The 23,225-nt window shown below is 39.2% G+C and overlaps 1 protein-coding gene across 1 annotated transcript; it reads right to left on the reverse strand.

Annotated features, from left to right (window-relative positions):
• Window positions 1-1,061: 1,061 nt before the first annotated feature.
• On the reverse strand, window positions 1,062-17,351 carry LOC136970630 (organic cation transporter protein-like). Its single transcript, XM_067265077.1, has 10 exons — window positions 16,889-17,351; window positions 5,484-5,587; window positions 5,259-5,413; window positions 4,649-4,817; window positions 3,931-4,078; window positions 2,681-2,772; window positions 2,371-2,585; window positions 2,120-2,301; window positions 1,890-2,029; window positions 1,062-1,278 (listed from the first exon to the last, which is right to left on the reverse strand). The coding sequence occupies exons 1-10, from the start codon at window positions 17,219-17,221 to the stop codon at window positions 1,233-1,235; spliced, it is 1,584 nt and encodes a 527-aa protein (XP_067121178.1). The 5' UTR covers window positions 17,222-17,351; the 3' UTR covers window positions 1,062-1,232.
• Window positions 17,352-23,225: the final 5,874 nt, after the last annotated feature.

Genomic DNA, 23,225 nt, shown 5'->3' on the forward strand with positions numbered 1-23,225 from the left:
CGCCCGTACGAGAGGTCGGTCGGGCCGCCACGTTCGCTGCCATAAGTAACATTAACCGAAATGGCGATCGCGCGATGATCGGAAGTCGCGTCGCTCTCTCCGCTCTCGTATCGCGTGTTTAACCCTACCGGAGACGACCGTAGTCCGACGTCACGGTTTGCAGACTTTACCGCAAGACGGCAGTACTAGCAACTACGGCGCCGTCTTCGTGAGAGCATTAAAAAAGTATGGTAAGTGAAAAAGTGTGATAACTTTTTTATTTTTCGTCTCCGGTTTAAAAGTAGGGTATCGTCGAACTCGTCTCGGTCCTCTCAGTTCAGATATATACTCAAAGTCCCGAAATTCCATAGATAGTAATCTATAGTACACCCTTTATTTCGGTCGAATTCGATACGTATCCTGTGACATTTTGGCCTAAGTCTTTTCGTATCTCGTGTACATCGAGATACGAGAAGACTTAAATGAGGTCGAGCTTAATAGCTTCGCCTCATTTAAGACGCATTAATTGCATTTATTTCGACGTACTGTACAAAGTTTGAAACAGATTTTTGGCATTAACTTGGGGATCTTTCAAATTGTTGGCTACGTTCTGAGAAATTAGGTTAAAATATATTAGTTTTAGATCCTCCGATTGTCGAGCGTGTAACCGGGGAAATTATACGGTCCTGTGGAATTTCGTTAAAGGTCGACGGGTGGAGAGATAGACGGTCGCGTCCCCGGTAGGATCGGACTTAATTAAGATTTCAGTCGTTATTAGCGTGTACGACTTTTCGTAAAACCCATCCCTACCCTCAAAATTACCTTTCTGCCATTTTATAACGCCTAAGTTTTTTTAATAAAATACGATAACGGATGGCACCGCTAAATGTCGCCGGGAAAGTTAATCGACTGGCTGGGTATTAGAAGTGATATTGATAATCCCATTTGCGTGTCGGTTTTATTCTTCGTCTTCGCTTATCGATAAGGATAAAGTAAAAGTCTAGAAACGATCTCGAATTTTTATCGAGTCTTCGGTTTAAAATATAATTTTATCGGTGTTTACATTAAATCGTCTCGGGCAATTTCTTTAAAATCGTTTTCTTTATTATTTTCTGGGAGTTTATTACAAATAATTTTCCCGAATTTTCGGCTAGTTTACCACAATTTGTAAATATCTAAGGAGAAAGTCGATAGTTGTCTTTATTATTACCTATATTTGCACCTTTATAATTCGTTGAGCCGAATTAAAAATCTCAAAATTTTTCAAGCTCGCGCTCGGATGGAATTTTGCCAATTTTCCTGAAAATAAATTAAAATTTCATTAATACGTTTATCGGCGGTGGGCCTATACGAACGTAGACACGCGAGTAGACTAGGGTGACCGGCTGCGGCGAGAGATACGGAATATCTTACGTAATTAAGTTGTTTAAAACGAAGATAGGAGGTACGTGCGAAATAACTGCTATAAAATTAAATATTTCGTGTTATAATTGGATTGTACCGTACCCGTCGGATTAAAAATCGTGGATAATACCACCGAACACCGGTGGTCGGTGGCGGGTTCGCGCCTCGTCGTCGAACTAGCCATTGCAGTCTTCCGGGTTTTCTTCACCCAAATGGGGACCGGATTAACGTAGAAAGTCCCCCTCGGCAGATCGCCGATACGTCGCATCGCCGCGCGACACCGAACCGTTCGGTCGATTTCGGTCGTATCCATTACGAATGCCTTTAAAGAAAAATGAGAATCCGGATCTCGTGTTTCGTCCCTCGCTCGTGCCGATCGATCCCGTCGCGGGTCGGACCGTCCGCTAATTGACGTAATCGCGGCCGACCGTACAGCCTAGCGCCGTCGTCGACGGAGGATTCCGGTCCAATTTATCGAACGACAAATTTTGAAATTTAGGACTTACTTTCCAAATTGTTCTCCTTGTTCTAACGTATCCGGTAAGACGATTTTATTTGTTTCGGGAAGACAAAGCGCTAATAATCCACTAACGATGGCCAAACCGCCGAAAAGCCCGAAAGTAACACCGAGGTGAGTAGCTTGTCCCTTAAAAATAATTTCAAAAAATATTAATTTTTAGCCAATAAGAGCGATTAGATTCGAAAAAATAACCTTTTTATAACGTTAAGCGCTTACCAATTCTTTAACAAATGGCGCAATTGCGGAACCTATTCTTGCGAAAGTGGAACTGGCACCGACTCCGACGTTACGTACCACGGTTGGAAATATCTCGGCCGAAAAAATATAAACTACGATGTAAGACGAGGTGATGCAAAACTTTCCCAGCATAGAAAGGGTCGTTCTCAACCACAACAGATCTGCCGACGGGTGGCGGATTAATCGACGACGGGATTTAAAACCACACCGCAACCGGTTAAGAAACTCACCTTCTGGCACGGCGATAGTAGCGATACAAGCGAGACCTCCGAGCACCATCGCAGACATAAGAGGCAGTCTCCTCCCGTAATATTTAACGACAAATATGCTAACGATGTACGCGGGGAATTCGACCGCTCCAAATATGAAGAAACTCAAAAACGGACTCCCTCCGATTTCGTTGGTATTCAGAGACAGGCCATAAAATACGAACGCATTTACGAACCTCGAAAAAGTTTAAACGTAATTAAATTAGTAAGTAATTAAAACTGTCGTCGTGGACTGCGATACGCGAGTTTAAGCTTTTATGTCGAAATTTACCAACAGAAACAGATGACGACCGTCTTTTTCCTCAAGTTTGACGATTTTAAAAGATCGAAAATGTTGGCTTTCTTGCGACTTTCTGTAGAATTCTGAAATACCAACAGACAATATCGCCATTGAATAACGAAAATCTACGAAATCAAATTAGAACCCGATAAATTTTATTTTAATTTAGTCGACGCAAATTCGTCGCGTAAAATTTAAGAATTGGCAAATTAAGGCGCTTCTAGACGGCAACCTTTCGATATCGAAGGCTCGCGACGGTTGCCAATTTTTGGGTCGCAATTCGAAAAAATTGTAGACACGGCGGATAATGGGAATGTGTCTTTCCTTAATCTCGAAAACGGAGTTAGATAGACGAAAGCCGAGGGGCGGGAGACCCCGATCGACCGTAAGAAATTCCCACGCAAACCGGAGGTCGCGTTATTTCGATTCAAAAATGTCCTCTACCGCTAACTCCTTAGAGTCGCGACGTCGTCCATCTAACGGGAAAAGTATTGCGTACGGGGGCGAGACACTAATTTCGGGCCAAGAGCGTATACGGAAATTTAAATTAAGTAAATTTTAAAAATATGATTAAAAACTGTGACTAAACAATTTCTTTTATTTCTTTGTATTCTTAACGAACATTTTTGCAATTTATAATATAGACACACGATCGTGGTCATCGTCATCGGACCTACGAAGTCCTTGGCGGGAGAAATTGCAACGACGACTAACTCGTTTTGACCACGGCTGTTCGTTCATTTGGTTGGGACGGTACACATTTTGTAAATGTGTACGAACTTGCTTCCCATTTTTTCAGTTAGGGAAATTTCTTCTGCCAATTCCATTCCCATTCGTAATACGGAACCGGAATTGTTTCGTTTATTCGCCTGGTCATAAATTTCTGAATAAATTCAACATTTTAACGATGTTCGTAAACACAAATGCGAGTACGCGATAAGAAGGCCTAAATGTAGGCGAGACGAGGACGAGCGGCTGCCGATTAGGATCCACCTCGGCAAAGAGAGATTGAAAAAGCTGGCATTTTTACATACAATTCGTGTCCTTTCTTTCGAATTTCTCATTTTAAAGCTAAAGAGAATCGGCGTAGAAACGGGCACCGTTTCGGCCAAACGACGGGCGTGAGAAATTGCCATTACAACCGAGGACTTCGTAGAACCAAACGATCCGATGACGACGATCGAGTATGTTCGTATTTTATTATATTAAATCTGGAATTTACCATATACTTAATGCCTTACTTGTTGAAGCGAAGCCTCGAGCATTTCTAAATCACTTTTAATGTTGTCCACATTACGTTTATTAATTAACGCCGCCTTCTTTAATATGGTTTCCGCTTCTTCCAATTTCCCTTGAGTTAGTAACCATCTCGGAGATTCGGATAAAATCCTTTACGAGTTACAGTAAAAACAATATTAAATCCTAATTTTTTACTAAAAATATTAGTCATTTGGACGGGAAAATAAACGTAAACTAGGCCAATCCTCGATCTAGGCCCAATCTGTAGGTCCAAATGACGTGAAATATAACGAGAAAGAAAAAATGAAAATTTTATTTCTCACTTTGGCCACTAGATGTATAGACGGCGCCGTCGTCCGGACACCGAAAATGTAGTACTACGGAATATAGGATTTAAACAGATTTAAATTGTTAAATCGAGTAAATGCGAACGTGTCTCGAAACGTATTTTGGATTGACGTTGCGGTGGTAAATCTGAATTAGGGGGCCCCTTGTACAATGTTGACTTCGGGCATATTTTGGGGAATCCTCGTTAGTTTATTTTCGCAACTCCGAAGGGTCGAGTTGCGCGCTGCGCCTGCACCACACCGGCAATCTAGGGCCCCCAGATATGGCGCCAAATTTAAATTTCTATATTTTTACTATAGCAATGAATTTATATTAATTAAAAAAAACATTGATTTAGGGCCCACTATTGGTGGGGCCTAAACGAATACTTACCACCATAAAGAAACCAGTCCTAAAACTGGGATGGTTATGGCCAGCTGCATGTAGAACCAGTTTCGAATCAACCAGGCAATTCCCGGAATCATGACGTATCCCGTGGCCCATCCGAAATCTCTGGCTATTCCCAAAACTGTTCTGTAATCTGGTCCTACCGTCTCCATTACTAATTGCGAAAAGATGCGTTGTTTCAAATTAATTAACGTTTAATTTAATATTTATCGTATTATAAATTTTTTAAACAAAATTCGTAACCTTAATCGCCCGCCGGCGGCCGAATGGATAAAACCTGGTGTTGGGTGGCGAGTCCACGGTTTGACCACGTGGAGTTTTCCGGAGTTTTTTTTACGTTAGTAACACCTAACTAAGGGCCAGTTTTCCATAGAAAGTCCCCTTTGCCAGACGGCCCGTGTCTAAGACGAAAACGGTGTTATAAATGCAGACTAATCCCGGAAATCTCCACGTGGCCAGGCCCACCGACGTTAAGTGATTTTTTATCTACTCTGCCACCGGTGGGCCGCGGCCATTTCGCGCATTCGTAACGTTGAAAAGGGGGGGTGTAGCGCGCACAGTCCGTAATTAATTGTGGAAACAATTAGGCACTTACATAATACAAACGCCGTTATGTAGAGACCGCATCTTCCCAGGGCGATCAGAAATCGCGTGATGGCAAAAATCGTAAAATTTGGAGAAAAGGCGCAGACGATTCCGGATATAAACAGAATAAATACAGACGAAAGCATCACGGGGCGGCGGCCATATCTGTAAATATACTTCATTTGTTAGATTTACTGGTCGTCGGGAATGTTTGGGCGCTTTAAACACGACTTACCTATCCGATAACTGCGATAAAACCACGGCTCCCGCGATATATCCGGCCATGTATATCGTCTGACTTAAGGATACCAAAAATGATCTGTCGCATACTAAATCCCACTAAAAACACAAAAAACAATACTTATAAACACAAGAATTGTGTTTAAATTTAAGTTCGATTATAACTTCCGGCAGATGACGTTAAAAATGTAACGCTTTTTCTACCAGAAATTCCCGATTTCCGAAACACGAATTCCAAAAATGGAAAAAAACCCATAAACTCTCCACCCTTCCGAGGGCGAAGTTTAAGATCGCCACACCGCCACTCGATTACGGTGCCCATTACGGGCCCGGACCGGACGTCTGCAGCGCAGAACGCGGCTAAACCGGAACAAAATGGATTACTCTCACGTTTTTTGACAGGTCAACAGGTTTACTCTCTTTTTCGGGGTGGTCCAAAGGCTAGTTAACCGCTGTAGATTAACTTTGTTCTAGCAATTCTCTGCGGATCCCACACACGAAAACACCGTTATTTTGTTTTGATATTAAAACGTAGTATTATCTAAATACAAAATTGAAACCGGGAAAAGTAAAAATAAACAGCATTTTAATTAATTAGTAAATTTTAAAAGGAAATTTGCAAAAAATCAATGGAAGATGGACGAATTTCAGACTACAGAATAGGAGAAATTACGAGAGAATATTGAATAATTAAATTATCGATAGGCAGTGGGTGATCGGTTAACGAACGTAATCCGTTCCAAGGCTTTGTTCGTTAACCGATCATCGATTTACCATACATTTTTATGGCAATTTGATTAATCCGTTCTGGAGACCTCCAAAAGTAAAAATATATATATACTTTCTTACTACGTTTACTTATATGTAATAGTAAATATATATATATACGCAGTCTTGCATTTTTATTAGTCACGCTTTTTTCCGTTTGTGGGGGTTAAAGAATCCGTCTAATGTCCATTGCTTTTCTCTCTTCGGGATTTTTTGGAAGTAATTGTAATTGCAGAGATCCCCGAGCCTATGAACCTCAACCCGGTTTGACTGCCATTCTAAGACCGTCGTTCTGGCATCCTCCCACTTCTTCGAAAGATCTTTAATAGCGGATGCCGGCATTAATCCTCTTTTTCGGAAGAAAACATCTGGCCGAGTTTCTTGGTGTTCTTCTGTCGTCGGATCAGTTTCGAGTTTCATTACGAGCTCTTCGATGTTCTTTATTTCTCGGATGTGATTTTTGTTACTCCTTACTCTGTTTGAGTCTTCTTGGTTACACCGTATCTTTCTTAGATAAGATTGAACTGCGGCCTACTGTAGACCCGTTCGAGCCATAGTGCCCAGCGACATCGGACATATGCCCACTCTCTACCTTTGCTATTATATGAGGTTAATAGGATCGGGAATCTTTAAAATTACAATGCCAGTAATTACTTCCGAAAAATCCCGAAGAGAGAAAAGCAATGGACATTAGACAGATTCTTTAACCCCCACAAACGGAAAAAAGCGTGACTAATAAAAATGCAAGACTGCGTATATATATATTTTTACTATTACATATAAGTAAACGTAGTAAGAAAGTATATATATATTTTTACTTTTGGAGGTCTCCAGAACGGATTAATCAAATTGCCATAAAAATGTATGGTAAATCGATGATCGGTTAACGAACAAAGCCTTGGAACGGATTACGTTCGTTAACCGATCACCCACTGTACTATCCGATCAGAATATACCGCGTTGAGCGTCGATGTCGACGTCTCTCGCGCTCCGAAAAGTCTCGAATTGTTGCCGAAGACGAGGGAAGATCGATCGATATTATTTTACGTCGCTTCCGTTTGTGTTTGTTATGCGAGGTGTTCGTTATCCGAACATAAAAATCTGTCGCAAAAGTGTTCGTTATTCGATTTGTTCGTAGTCCTAACTGTTGGTCGACCGATCAACCACCGTAATTTGATTGATTACGCAGTTAGAAACTCAAAATATTTGCTATAACGTTTACAAACGATAAGATTTGCACGAGAATTTTAAAGAATTCATTCTTAGATAATAAAAAGAAAAACAATTCTTAGAAATGACTTAATATCTTCCCGGAATATTTTACCCAAGGAGTTGGTTACGCAATAGAACACGTGATCTTCAGACCACATATCTCTCCTTCTCCCATTAACTTTTACAACAACAAACGGGGAACTTTTACACGATGAGGGCCCATCCCTCCTTTATTACGTGAACCACCCAAGGAGCTGGTTACGAACCGGTTACGCAACAGAACACGTGGTCTTCAGACCACAGTATATTTATAACTTAACCCAACCGATAGGAATTTACTGGTATGTTTTTATGATAGTTCTGTATAGTTGACAAAAGTTATAAAAAAATCCATTAAAATATTTGATATTTTTATTCTGCTCTGAGTGGCGTGCCCTGACATTTGACGATGGGGAAGCCGTGTTTCTGTAAGAAGCCGACTTACGGGGGCAATCGATTAATTGCGCGTCGGGGCCCGTTCGTATTCGTTCGTTCGATAAGCCAGTAAAAACCGTATACTTCTTTAAATGTATTTTTAATAGATTATCCGACGTACTTAATAAATAAGAAAGTTCAATATAATTACCTCCGTTATTAGATTCAATAAATTCCCTACGTCCCGTAAATGCCAATTCTTGCTTTGAGAAAAAGCATATAACATCTATTAATTTAGGGTTAATGTTACCCTTGGTGGCAAGATGGCGGCCGGGGGAATTTTTCCCTACATTCTAGACGGCGACGGGGAAAATTTTTTTCCCTGCGTTCGACGTGGCGACCGTGTTTCCTGTAACCTCGAAACGGAGACGCGCGATTTCGCGTTTGTGACGTGTGAGAGAGAGGGAGCTCTTTGGAAATGTTGTGACGTAATGTGTTGGTGCCGAGATCGTCGAATTATGCAAATTTTGTTTGGTGGGAGTGTAGAAGACAGTGGTGTGGTGCATGTCCGTTGTCGGCATCGAATTTTTTTTTTTTTTTACAATATCTGTTCTTTCCGAATTGCTAAAAAGGTAATTTATATTTTTTACGAGTAAAAACAAAAAGAAATTGCGTGCACGTCATGGGCGACGTTGATTTGAGTTCGAAGGAATTCTGGGCCAAATGTACTACCGGGAAGTTTTATAAAATGATGGAAACAGATTATTCGGAATTGGGATTGAACCCGGCAATTGATAATGCATTCGAATTTTCGGTCAAATTAGGTATACAGCAGATAGAGTCGACGTGTTCTACGTGCGATAAGACACGCAAAATACATTACGGAAGCGAAAGAAATGAATGTCGTCTTACATGCAGTTCGTGTGCAGTTAAATATTCAGTGTACGAAGGAACTTTTAAAAGCAAATGTGGGCGTCTGTCCTGGGGATGTATCTTGTCATTCATATGGCACTACCTATGTCTAGAATGTGGTGCGACGATTTCGGCTTTAGCATCCGGGATATCTCGAAAAGCTAGTGTGGATTGGTCGAATCACATACGTCTGGTAACGATGATATCACTAAGTAACACGATGACGAGCTTCAAAATAGGCGGCCCGAATAAGATCGTCGAGATCGACGAAACTGTCATTTGCAAAAGGAAGTACGAAAAAGGCAGGTTGTCGAAATCGACGAAATGGGTTGTGGGTGGCATATGTAGACAGGACGGGAACTGTTTTATTTGTCAGGTAAACGACAGATCCGAACAAACTCTAAATTGGATAGTTTACAAATACGTCAATTCGGGAAGTTTGATAATAACCGACGAGTGGAAGGGGTACAACCACATTGACGACATCGAAGGCGTGGATCGAAGATCTATACCAAACGAAGATCAAGGTTCGAAACTCGGGAAGAAATGTAAAAAAGGAAAATGACAGACAATCAACGTGAGTAAAAAAATGTTTTTATTTCTATTAAAATATGGTTTACATTAGCTTATTATAGTATAGGAGTTACTAGGTCGCGTTATTACGATACAGCGCGCAACGCGCAGTCTCCATAGAAGACCGAGACGGCGACCGGAAACGCGTTAGTCACGTGACCACAGGGAAAAAATTTTCCCCGTAGCAGTCTCCAATGTAGGGAAAATTTTCCCCGTCGCCGTGTAGAATGTAGGGAAAAATCCCTCTGGCCGCCATCTTGCCACCAAGGGTAACATTAACCTAATTTAGATACGTCTATTAATCGTAATTATCTGGTTATAATTTTCGATATTTATTTTATATCGTCTACCAATGTTAAATTCTATTCCGCTTCGATTTCCAAATTGCTTCAATTTTACGAAAGAATCGTCATTCGTCATAAATTTTATGGTCAAAACGTCGAAATTTTTTCGTGGACGTATTTGTATTTAATTTAGGCATCGGTCTTTCTCTTTTAATAACGTTTTCTTTTTCGTTATACGGTCTCGAGCCAAAACTTTTTTAAAATAAATTTTTGAATCGCTAGCCACGATATAAGGGCTAAAATTAAAATTATAAAAAAAAAACTTACTCGGTAAAACAAAATGCGTGACGAATATACACGCCTAGTACAAAAAATTCTTCGACTGTACGAATATACTTTTAAAGAAACTTATAATTAAATATAACTTTGCGAAGAAACGTACATAAAAATAACAAAATATTCTTTACATTTTAAATCTTAAAACAATCCACTTAGCGAAAATGTAGCTCCCTACCAGTGGCTAACGAATGGAATCGGAGACGGTCCGGGTAGGCGTGCGCGTGCCAAATTCCCAGGGTGCCGATACCGGTCGACGTCGAATGCCTCTTTTGTCGCGTCACTAGTATATTTCGAAGGACGCCACGGGGCTGTCGTAGATTTTAAACGTTTCTCGCCGTAGCCGTAAAAATCTAAATACGTTAAACTTAGCGGATTGTCCATCGTTCGTTTTCTAACTAATTCGTTTTAGGACCGAGTGTCGGCGGAAATTTCCAAAATTTACGACTTTTCGGTCACTCTCGTCGAACTGGAAAAGTTTCTGTCTTTATTACGTCTAATATTACGAAGAGAACAGACCCCGCCGTACTCGGCGAGAGATCGGTTCGGTTAAGCTTCCGTTTAAGTAAAATTTCGGCTCTTTCGTCGGGGTTTTATATTATGTTTCTAATTTCCTAATCGCTTAATTATTTAACTACTACTTAAGTACAAATAAGTCGAAACCGGTTACTTCGTACTCGAATATCCGTAGTCTCGGGAAAGAAGTGGAAAGAAATTTTTACGACAACCGATACACGAATCGTAAATTTAAAGAAAATAAATTCTAGAGCTTTTTTTTGTACCATTGTATAAGGCATTCATTAAATTTGGTCGTAAACGATGCTTCCGAAGTAACGGTTAATTTTTTATCACTGTACTAGAATTGTACGCGTTTTTTCTGCATCCCCTTACGGATGGGACGTACTAAATCGTAATATCACCGGTTTAACATCGAAATCCGTAAGTAATATAAGACGGGAGAGCGGAATAAACGCGGAATAAATAAATCAAATATTTTAATGGATTTTTTTAAAACGCCCGTCAACTATACGGAACTATGGTAAAAACGTGCCAGTAAACTCCTATCGGTCGGGTTAAGTTATAAATCTAGTCTAGGGTGAGCAACCTTTTTTATAACGCGGGCCGGAATAAATTTTACGTTTCTTCCGCGCCGTAGTAGTTAATCGACGCCTTCTTGCCACTCGTAATTTTTTTAGTCCGCAAATACGAAATAAATAAATAAAAAGTTTCTCTTATCGTTTTCGAAAATTACAAAGAATTGGAAAAATAACTATTAATTAATTATTTTTCTAATTTAATAATCTATTAAAGATCTCGCGGGCCGGATAGAAACTTTTTGCCGGCCGTAGCCGGCCCGCGGGCCGGGGGTTGCCCGCCGTCGATCTAGTCTACTCGCGATTGGCGTAATCGGGCCAGGGCGGCCGAATATCTAGCGGGCGGGCGGCTAACGGCCCACAACCGGTCCGGGATATAAAATTAGAAGCTTTACGTACGAAGCATCCACCGGCTAAACCGGGTGAGGTCGGTGCTCCGTAAACCGCGTGTGCCAATGCCTATATAATCTGGGGTACGTTCGTTAAGTCGAACGAGTTAAACGCGTTAGTAACGAATCGTTCGAAAAGTAGTAGTCTCGCTCGGTGCCCGTGCTCCGCGGTGATGACGTTTCGAACGAAACTCTAACGAAGCTCGCGAAGGAAAGAGTTAGTTTACTTCGTTAAAAAAATGGCGCCCGACGATATCGATGTTTCTAGATCTACTCGAGTGTTTAAATTGTGAATTAAAAAGTGAAACGATTGAAATAACCGTCCGTCCTAAGCAACCTAAGAAAAATATTTTGGATGAGGCTGCGCTAGCGACATTCGTATCTTCGATTTTAGAAGCAGCCATTTAGTTACAACGAATCGTTCGAAAAGTATAACGAAACGAGAATAACGATGACGTCATTCTCGTTTAACTCGTTTGACTTAACGAACGTACCCCTGGCCGATTGGAAACCGACCCGGTTTCGACATTCCTTTTGCCACCGAATTATTCGAATATACAATGGCGATCTTATCGTTTTTTTCGCATTTAGTATAGAAATTTGTAAAAGATACGTAATGCGGTTATAATAAAATATTAATTTTAATTAATGCCGTACGTTAAAATATGAAATTTTATATTTTATAAAATACGAGGGAAGGTCGTCGGAAGGTGGAATCGGCGCTTCCGTCGCTTCCGACGACGGCACGCCGCTGCTGCTCTCCCGTCTTATATTACGTACGGATTTCGATGTTAAACCGGTGATATTACGATTTCGTACGTCCCATCTATAAGGGTATGTAGAAAAAACGAATACTATTCTTGTACAATGTTAAAAAATTAACTGTTACTTTGGCAGCGTCGTTTACGACCAAATTTAATGAACGGGACGCGCGAGGTTCAAAAAGCTCCAGAATTTATTTTCCTCGAATTTACGATTTATGTATCTTTTGTCATAAAAATTTGTCTTTCCACTTTTTTCCCACGTGCAAAGTAACCGGTTTCGACTTATTTCTACTTAAGAAGTAATTAAATAATTAAAAAATTAGGGAATTGGGGACATTAATAAAACCCTGCCGAAAGAGTTAGAACTTTACTTAAACAAAAGTTTAACCCAACCAATCTTTAGCCGAGTACGGTGGGGACTGATTTCTTCGTAATATTAGATAATAAAACAGAAATTTTTTCAGTTCGATGTTCGATGAGAGTGATTAGTTAAGTGATATAAATCTGCATTATTTCGTCTCGAATTTCTCTCTTTTCTATTTTTCTTTTAATTATTATAAAGTCAGATCAGAGTTTAAGCTTGTATGTGTAGTACTTAACCCTCAATATACCAATATTTTTATAATGTAAGTGTGTTCCAACTCTTGAAAGAGCTTTACTCTCGGCCGTACGATTGAATAATTATACCGTCCTCGGCCACTCTGGTCCGTATAATACTCGGTAAGTTGTTGATTTTTTTCGGAGTGTTTTTTTTTCTTTTGCAGAATATAAGTAGTGTTCTTGTGTTTTTTTTTATAATTATAGTTTATTTGTGAAAATATTTACAATGAAAAACGACATTTTGACTTTTGTCGTGTTATGAACAACACTGTTGAACTTAAAATGCTTCAAAGAAGTAATAAGGAGCAAATAATTGTAAGAAATAGAAGTGTCTCATTCCCATCAAAAATAGACAGAAAACATGCCAGGAAGTGCGAGAGACTGATATGTAGAAACTGCACATTGCGTGTGTACAAATTGTGCAGTATACGCATCGTTCTGGATAACAAAAGTAAATTAACACGAACTAACCTTTTGTTCGTCGTGCCATCGACACAAATGTCTGGAACAAATTTCATTAATTTCATCGCTTTCTTTAAAAAAAGGAACTTAAAATGTTACCATATTTTAAATCTAGCAGCTTGTGAAAAAATCCGGCAACGAGTTGTGTAACTATTCCGATCGTTGCTAATTTTTTTTTAAGTAATTTTTTATATTTTTAATTATTATCGAATGGCAAAAAGCGGAATTTTGACGGTAAAGACGAGTTTTACAGAAAAAAAAACTGTAAATGCTAATAACGAGTAAAATCGTCATTAGATCCGACCCTACTGGAGATACACACGATCCCCATTATCTCCCAACCTTCTCGAACTTTAACCACCAAATTTAATTGAATCAATTCCCGTAATACACGAACTCTTCCTGCAAAATTCCTAAAATTTTCGATAAACAGCGCGAGAGTTATCGGGCTTCAAACAGGGTGAACAAAATCGTGCAACACACACACTAACATCCATACGTGCAGAACCCCCCACCCGAATTTCTTCGCATTTCTCGTAATTTCGAGGTCCCCGAGTCCAAAAATGTAAAAATCTTGAATTCTTTGACCGATCGTCATTCTTTCTCGCTGCTATATGTAACAGCCGAGAAAGTACTTAATACTTCCCCCTCTCTCGAATAATATATATTTTTATTAAAATGTAAGACTCGCACGAGAAAACCCTCCCTTGTTCGTTCCACGTGCAAAACAACGTGTTTCGAGATGACAAAAACGAAGATTTCTCTGTAAAATAATTAACTCTTTGTGGTTACCGTTAAGACAATGACAAGAAATATGTTTAGAAAAAGTGAATGTTTATGAATTTATGTAAATTTAAAACAGGATAAGTAAAAAGTTGCAATGGAGAATGTTGTTGCTAGAACGAATTTACAAATTGTCAGCAGTAATTTAATTCATTAATTATACATTAATATAATTGTGAAAAATTTTATTTATAAATTGCAAAAATTTCTGTGAAAATATCAATATACCGATTGACGAAACAATAAACAATCGACAATACAAATAATAAGAATGTAATATGACAATCGGGCGTTTTATTTGTTTGACTTCATTTAATGCGGACAGACGAAATTCGCGTCTCTCCGGATTAAATGGGGGCGGAAACCCAAATCCTCCGAGCCTCGACCTCCTCGTGGTGGCCCCGGGGTTATCTCCTTTCTGCCGCACTCCCGTGTGATCTGACCAGGACTTTTTTCTTTTGTCATCAAACGGCACGTTAGATGACAAAAGAGAAAGAAAAAAAAAGAAAACGTTTTGAAAGAGAGAGAATTTTAACTTTCTCTTTAATTTAACTTATTCAAGGAAACTTTCTCTTTCTTTAACATTTTCTTCTTCATCCTGGTCGGTGTCGGGCAGTGGGTCAAATTGGAATAATGCAAACAAGGCTGGGGGTACTCCTCCCCGCCGTGTCTCCACCTTGTCGTGGTGGGGAGGCTTGGTGATCTGTGCTGCAGTGTCTCGATGAAACTTTTCGTCAGTGTGTTGCGGCCGGATCCAAGCTTGGATGACACGGTGCAGAGGTAGCGTTCTGCCTCAAATTCAAGTACGCCTTGTCAGAAAAGACATACGGCTGCTGACAACCACTCCTTTTATTACTGGAATTTTATTACTTCGGTGTTTGCTATAACAATGTTTTACCTGTACATTAACCGTAATAATTTATTTATTTCAAATACAATAAAAAATGTCGTTGGACAATAGATTTCACTTTGATTTCAATAAAAAGTAAAAATACCCTTTAAAAACAATTTAAAAGTCAAAATGTATGCATAGTAGCAGATGAGCCCAGCGTTTCTCGGGCAAAAAGTAACGATAGCGTAGGATTAAGATTATTAGATTATAGTCGATCTTACCCCTTTACACCGGGGAAAGAATTTTGGAAATTTCCGTGGACCCTGGTCTTAAAACGAATTAGTTAGAAAACAAACGACGGACAATCTACTTAGTATTAAGTTTAACATATTTAGATTTTTACAGCTACGGTGAGAAACGTTTAAAATTTACAACAACCCTGTCGCGTTCTTCGAGGTACACTAGTGATGCGACGAGAGGCATTCGACATTGACCGGTATCGGCACCCCTCGGGATTTGGCACGCACACTGCACACCTACCTGGACCGTCTCCGATTCCATCCATTCCAGCCACTCGTATCGAGCTATTTGACTAAGTGGATTGTTTTAAAATTTAAAAAGTAAAGAATATTTTATGTACGTTTCTTTACAAAGCTACATTTAATTACAATTTTCTTTAAAAGTATATTAAATACAATCGAACAATACATTGTACCGGGTATGTAGATCCACCGCACATTTTATTTCAACGAGTAAGTTTTTATAATTTATTTTTAATTTTAGCCCTTATATCGTGGCTAGAGATTCGGAATGTAATTGTGATATTAAAAATACATTTAGAGAAGTCTACAGTTTTACTGGCTCATCGAACAAATGAATACGAATGGACCCCTTAGACCGGGGATGGGCAACCTTTGTCTATGTGAGGGCCGCATTTTAAGACTTTTGAACCGATGCGGGCCGCATACAAGAGAAAGAGAGAAAAAAAATGTTAATAAATCAGATTTATTCATTCATATATACAGTAATTAGAAATTAGCATAGGTATATAATTTAGCTTCTGGAACTGATGTAAACGTAATATATTGGAAATATTTGGTTAAATATTCGTCACTGCTAGTTTTAAATTAGTTTCGATGTGTCTGTTAGCTATTTCTTGTTTTAATTTTTACTAAATTCACATACATAAGTTGTAAAAATAACGTTTGAATTTTTGCTGCATACTTCCTTAAGCTGGGAAATTGATATATTTATTCACATTTTATGCGTCGAGGGCCGCAGGTTGCCCATCCCTGCCCTAGAGCCATCACTAACTGCGCAATTAACTGATTGCCCCTGGAAGTCGGCTTCTTACAGAAACACAGCTTCCTGTCATCAAATGTCACAGCACGCCACTGTGATTAGCATTAATAAAATCGAATTCCTTGGTGAATAAATGTTAATAAAATAATACTATATAATAATTGATTGCTTGTGTTATGATTTATTAGCCATCTAAATTCTTTTACTACTAAAAATCCCACCTAAAACCAATATAAACATAGGATGACACAGCCAATGTAGCACAACGATTGACAGCAGCGCCTCTAGCGGCAACCTCTAATAGAGGGACAGAAAATAAGCTCGATTCCGACACTATATTTTCTAGCCACTTTAGCGCTAAAGAATCCATCAGAACAAGTAACAATTAAGTAACAAAAGATTATTATTATTATATTATTTAAATTCGGGACAATACTGTATAATAATTGGTGAATTATAATACTTATCGAATTATGTTATAAATATAAGGAAATTACGTATATGTAAGTTAACCTTTCACCTTAATAAAAAGTGTAGTAGCTATTTTTTGGTAAATGGTTCGTGTTTGTTTAAGCGCTTTTAATGTATACGACGACCTTTTTACAGTTAATTAACGTACAGTACAGTACATAGGACACCTTACAACGTAAATGTAAAGAATAAAATAAAACTTGCCTCCTCGATGATAGTCGCAGAATAGAAAGAATGATCGTAAATCCATTTATCGCACTTTTCGGAAGATAGATTTTCGGGGGGGCGACACTCTTGCCAACCTTCCCTCCTCCTCCACGTGACGTTTCCCCACGATTGCTGGCTGAAATTGCCGGATATTTCGGAAGGAATGCACCAGTGTGCCACGTTGGGTGCGTAAAATGCGATTATCAAATGGTTCCAAGCGGCGGGGAGACCCAAACAAAACACCACGATAAATATGGTCCTCTGCCAGTGTCCGAACTGCCCAATTACGTCCGTAATGTCCTTAACGTCCTTAACCGAGGCTTCGTCCATGCCGATTCAGAATGGAATCCGACTGAAAAATTTAATCTTCGATTAAACTCGGAAAGTTATATTTAAAATATTTATATAACGTTATCGATGTCCCGATATAGCGATATAAATACGGGATATACTAGCCTGGACCTACGTATTTACCTACGCAACACGAGTCCGAAGTCTAACTGGTGTTACGCTGGGAAAATTTAGAATGTTTATTTATAGTTACGTCTACCGAGACACCGTTCAGCGGTTATTTCGTGAAACAAAACTGAAGTTTAGGTTAGGGAAACGGGGAATTTCGTAATTTCTGGAAGCTTTTTAATTAACGTGACTTTCATTTTTCGTAAAGACAGTATTTTGTTCTATTTTTATCTTAATGTAACTTTACATCTACTGTTTAAGTTAGTTATTATAATGCAATAATAGGGAGAAGGAAACGAATTTTTTTTCCGTGTGTAATTAAACCCTGTAGATAATTAAATTTGTAATTCTTTTATTGGTTAATGTTACCCTTGGTGGCAAGATGGCGGCCGGGAATATTTTCCCTACATTTTAGACGGCAACGGGGAAAATTTTTTTCCCTGCGTTCGACGTAGCGGCCGCGTTTCCTGTAAGGCCGCGACTCCACTAGCCGTAAAAGGGCCGTAAAACCCCTCGCCGTAAAAGCTTTTAATCACGTGACCATGATATTTTACGCCCGAGCAGGTCGTAAAACCGACGTAAAAGCGAGTCGAGCAGTGTTCGACTTTCGAAGCGAATACGACCGTAAACCGGTAGCATCCACCAATCGGAAGTCAGTTAAATCTAGGTCATCGTGACACGGTGCGAAAATGGCGGAAAACGAGCTTTTGTGTACGTTCTCTGGTGGCTACTCTAGAAGATCTGGAAAGATTTATCGAAGACATTCCGAAAGTATTCGTGTATCTACGACGAGAGGTATCCCGATTATAATAACGGATGCCTAAAACGCGCGATATGAACGGCCAAAGGAAAATTCTTCAATTTAGAGGAGTATATAATAAAAAAGCTAAGCTTATAAATGCTGTATATTATCTTAATAATATAATAATAAAAGTCAATATATGAAAGTAAAGATATTACTTTTACTATATTTGTAATTATAGTATAGAGAAAACTCGTAGAATATAATTGTCGTCTTTATATCGATATATCGCGTATACACCGTAATACCCCGTAAAAGCTTCGCTAGCCGGACCTCCACCGCAATCCGAGCGCAAACGCAAATAGGTCACGTGATTAAAAGCTTTTACGGCCAGGGGTTTTACGGCTGTTTTACGGCTAGTGGAGTCGCGGCCTAACCTCGAAACGGAGACGCGCGATTTCGCGTTTGTGACGTGAGAGGGAGCTCTTTGGAAATGTTGTGACGAAATGTGTTGGTGCCGAGATCGTCGAATTATGCAAATTTCGTTTGCAGGGAGTTTAGAATACAGTGGTGTGTTGCATGTTCAGTGTTGGCATCGAAATTTTTTTTTTTTTTACAATATCTGTTCTTTTCGAATTGCTAAAAAGGCAATTTATATTTTTTACGAGTAAAAACAAAAAGAAATTGCTATTTTGTTTGTTGAAATTTCGTGCACGTCATGGGCGACGTTGATTTGAGTTCGAAGGAATTCTGGGCCAAATGTACTACCAGGGAAGTTTTATAAAATAATGGAAACAGATTATTCGGAATTGGGATTGAACCTCGGCAATTGATAATGCATTCGAATTTGCGATCAAATTAGGTATACAGCAGGTAGAGTCGCCGTGTTCTACGTGCGATAAGACACGCAAAATACATTACGGAAGCGAAAGAAATGAATGTCTTCTTACATGCAGTTCGTGTGCAGTTAAATATTCAGTGTACGAAGGAACTTTTAAAAGCAAATGTGGGCGTCTGTCCTGGGGATGTATCTTGTCATTCATATGGCACTACCTATGTCTAGAATGTGGTGCGGCGATTTCGGCTTTAGCATCCGGGATATCTCGAAAAGCTAGTGTAGAACCCGAGACAGTTCCGTCTGCACCCGTTCAAAACGTCGATAATAATAAGAAGAAGAATTCAAAGAAATCAAAGAAGGGTCGGGATAAGGAAACGTCAACCACCGCGAGTAAAAAAAGAAGAAATAAGAAGTCATCGACAGTTGCAGCCGACGCAAAACAAGGGGGGAAAGGATCTATAATAAACGAAGATCAAAGTTCGAAAGTCGGGAGGAAATGTAAAAAAGAAAAATGACAGACAATCAACGTGAGTAAAAAAATGTTTTTTTCTATTAAAATAGGGTTTACAGTATCTTATTATAGTACTAGCAAGTAGGCCCGGCGTTGCTCGGGCAAAAGTAACGATAGCGAAGATTAAGATAGTCACTATAGACATTATAGTCACAAAAAAAGAGAGTAATTTCATCAACGAATTAAGTATTTCTAAAGAAAGATCGAATTTGAAAATCGAAATGTTCTAATATTGTTCGATTTTCACGACGTGTTCTGATTATATCCTTCGATTTTCATCGAATGTTCTAAAGAAGAAAGGTCGAGAAAAACCGAACTAATCTGTTTAAATTTGAAAGTCGAATATGTTCTTACATATTACTCTTTTTCTTTTTTCTTTTTTTCCAGAGCCCGTAAATCTTGCACGTCGCTTTCTCTTGTTCTCCATTGTTACTTAACACTTTGGAACTTATATCTGGTACCCTAACTGTGCACCAAATTTCAACTTTCAACTCCTAACCGTTTTAGCGAATATTAAGATTATTACGTTATAGTCAACCTTGCCCGTTTTCACAGAATGCAAGAATTGGGTCCTCCCTGTTTCCAGACTAATTACAGAATTTTTAGATAGGTCTAAAAATATGTTCGATTTCGAAAAAAAACTGCATCTGCGTCTTGCACTTCGCTTTCTCTTAACACTTCCATTGTTACGTAACACTTCCATCAACGATGGAAGTGTTAAGACTTAATCTTGTCCCTCTCCCCCGTGGGGAGGGATTTCGAAAAATCCCTTCTTAGCGTGCGTTCTCGTGACGTACCCTAACTGTGTACCAAATTTCAACTTTCAACTCCTAACCGTTTGGGCTCTGCACTGATAATAATAATAATAATAATTATTATTATTATTATTATCAACTCGTCTCGATTATATATATAGATAGGAGTTCCTAGGTCGCGTTATTACGAAACAGTGCGCAACGCGCAGTCTCCATAGAAGAAGATGGCGACCGGAAACGCGTAAGCCACGTCGAACGCAGGGAAAAAATTATCCCCGTAGCAGTCGCGAATTAGGGAAAATTTTCCCCGTCGCCGTCTAGAATGTAAGGAAAAATCCCTCTGGTCGCCATCTTGCCACCAAGGGTAACATTAACCATTTAATTATTAAATAACACAAATTTTGTTACATCTAGAAGCACAACTGTGCTTCTAGATGTAACAAAAGTGCCGTATATTCTAATTTTCCCCAATTTGCAGAGATTCTGAGAAACTAGAGTTGGCCCCCACGCCACGCCACGCCACCCGGTAGACCCGTCGAGGGCGTGGCCGAATTCGTCGTGGGCTTGCTAAAAGATGCCCACGGGATAGAGCGTTTTTAAAAAGTGGACCCGAAGTGACGCCTTAGGGTCGATTTACACACAACAGTGACCGTTTGGTGCATAAACATCGATAAATATCACACACAGCCAATGAGAATTTCATGTACGACACTTGTATGATTGATAGAATACAGATCACGTGTCGTAGATGAAACTCTGATTGGCTATGTGTGATATTTATCGATGTTTATGCACCAAACGGTCACTGTTGTGTGTAAATCGACCCTTATCCTATGGCCGGTCCATCAGTGGCCAAGCGGTCTTCGTACTCTGAACACTGGCAGTTCGGTCGTGGGTTCGCGCATCGCTCGGACGGGCTGGCCACGTGCAGTCTTCCGGGTTTTCTCCATGTCTGTAACGCCTAAATAGGGGCCAGTTTCCCTTAAAAAGACCTCCCGGAAGGCATCCCCTACGCAGATCGCCCAAAGTGTTCCGTTGCCATAACTTAACAAACATATCCTGTGGGCCGAAAGACATTTGTCCTCCATCCACGGGGCCCGCACCAATCTTTCATAAGAAAATATCTCCCCAAAACATTCCCCACGGAGAAAAATGTCTAACGTCAACACTAGGTGGGCCCCTCTAATACAAATTCACCCGGGACCCACCAAGTCATAACGCGCCACTGGGTCCCCGATAGAGCCTAACGAGTGTGGTCATACGGATAGCTGCCGCCATGTCTTGATATACAATATCAATATCAATACTCATAAATAAAAAGTCAGTATACATAAATAAATTACTCGTTACAAGGAGTGGGAAGTGTTTACGAATTGGGACCCTTACGTAATGCTAGGGTCGCGACCTTTAAGATAGCGGCACGATTCGTTTTCGTTTCGGATGTTGCGTAGACAAACGTAAGGTTTACGTCACTGCTTCGCCCTCTTTGAAGCTTAACTCCCGTGCTTTTAGTCGAAAATTTCTGAAATTTTGTAGGGAGAGTGTTGCTATTAAATTTTGACGGTTAAAGGTCGAAGGGTGGGAGATAAAGTGGATTCGCGTGTCGTATTTCGAGTAGGGTCGGACTTAATGTAACGCCCATTGTCCGATATATCTAGCTGAATGAATTTCTTCACGAATAATTTTATAACAGTACACAGTACACGAAATTTTCATTTCGTTATCCCAAAATACATACAAAATTGTAGCCCCCAAACACTTTCGTTAGGATTAATATCTGGCCAATCCATTAGGCCAGGGTTTCTTAAACTATGGGTCGCGACCCCATTTGGGGTCACGCAAGATTTCGGTAAATATAGCGTAAATATTTCGCTATGCAAAATATTGAAAATAGCAAGCTTTGTGAGTTGCGCTTTGTGTCACTTCTGGTGCAGCGAGACAACGATTCAGCAATGATTGTAGTGTGAACTAGTGTAGTGTTGTTGCTTTTCAGTGTATTCAGTTGTCTCTGTTCCATTGCAACACAAGAGTAAATTGTGGTAGTACACCATTATTGTTTTTGCAAATTTGTATATATCTTCAATTTAAATGTATATTTTCATTGTATTTCACATGTATATTGCAAAATATTTATATATCTTTGTGATTTTTTTCGCGATATAAAATAATCATAAATGGGGTCGTTAAGAAGCCCTGCATTAGGCAATGGTGCGCTTATAGCTTCGCGAGGCCCGTGGACAACGTGGAAAATAAGGAAAACAATGCGTTTCCAGAAACAAACAAAATTGTTACGTAATATTTTTATTTATCTTGAAAAATTCAATCATCATCAAATAAAATATGAATATGTTATATCTCTATACAGGACATAATTTTACTATAATAATAGAAAAGTAATTTTGCATATGATACAGTAAATTTATATTAATTATATATATATATATATATATCGAACAAATTTCACATTTGATTGTATTGGAAGATGCGGTTCTCTCTCCTTTTTTTTTTAATACGAACAATAATAATCTACATTGTATGTTTACATTATGTACAGGATTAAATTAACAAATTTCTCTGTATGTACGGTACATACCTCTCTTTTGTATGGCATAAATGTTAATGTGCCAGACGTAGCATTTAACATTACCCGAACATTTATATTTCAGTTGATAAAACTGTAAATCAAACATAAATGTGTTACACGATATATTACACCTGTATTCATTAAATATTGTTTCAATCCTCTTCTAATCAATTTTAATTAGAACTTAAACACTACGCGAACTTAATAAACGCTTTGTTTACCGAGAAAGAATTGAATTTTAAAAATGTATTATAAACAGTATAATGCAATAATTTTATCCGCGATGTCTAGTTCAATAACGAGGCGAAACTGTTTAAAATCGGCAATTCTAAACCCGGAGTGCGAGACGACCTTTCCGAAAAGACAAATCGCCGACATTAAGAAGCCGATACCGGTAAAGGATACGGAACGCGCGGATTAAAAACGGTCGTTTTATACCGAGACA

Source organism: Centruroides vittatus, unplaced genomic scaffold (genome assembly GCF_030686945.1).
Source record: "Centruroides vittatus isolate TY-2023 unplaced genomic scaffold, ASM3068694v2 contig_2073, whole genome shotgun sequence".
Taxonomy (NCBI): domain Eukaryota; kingdom Metazoa; phylum Arthropoda; class Arachnida; order Scorpiones; family Buthidae; genus Centruroides; species Centruroides vittatus.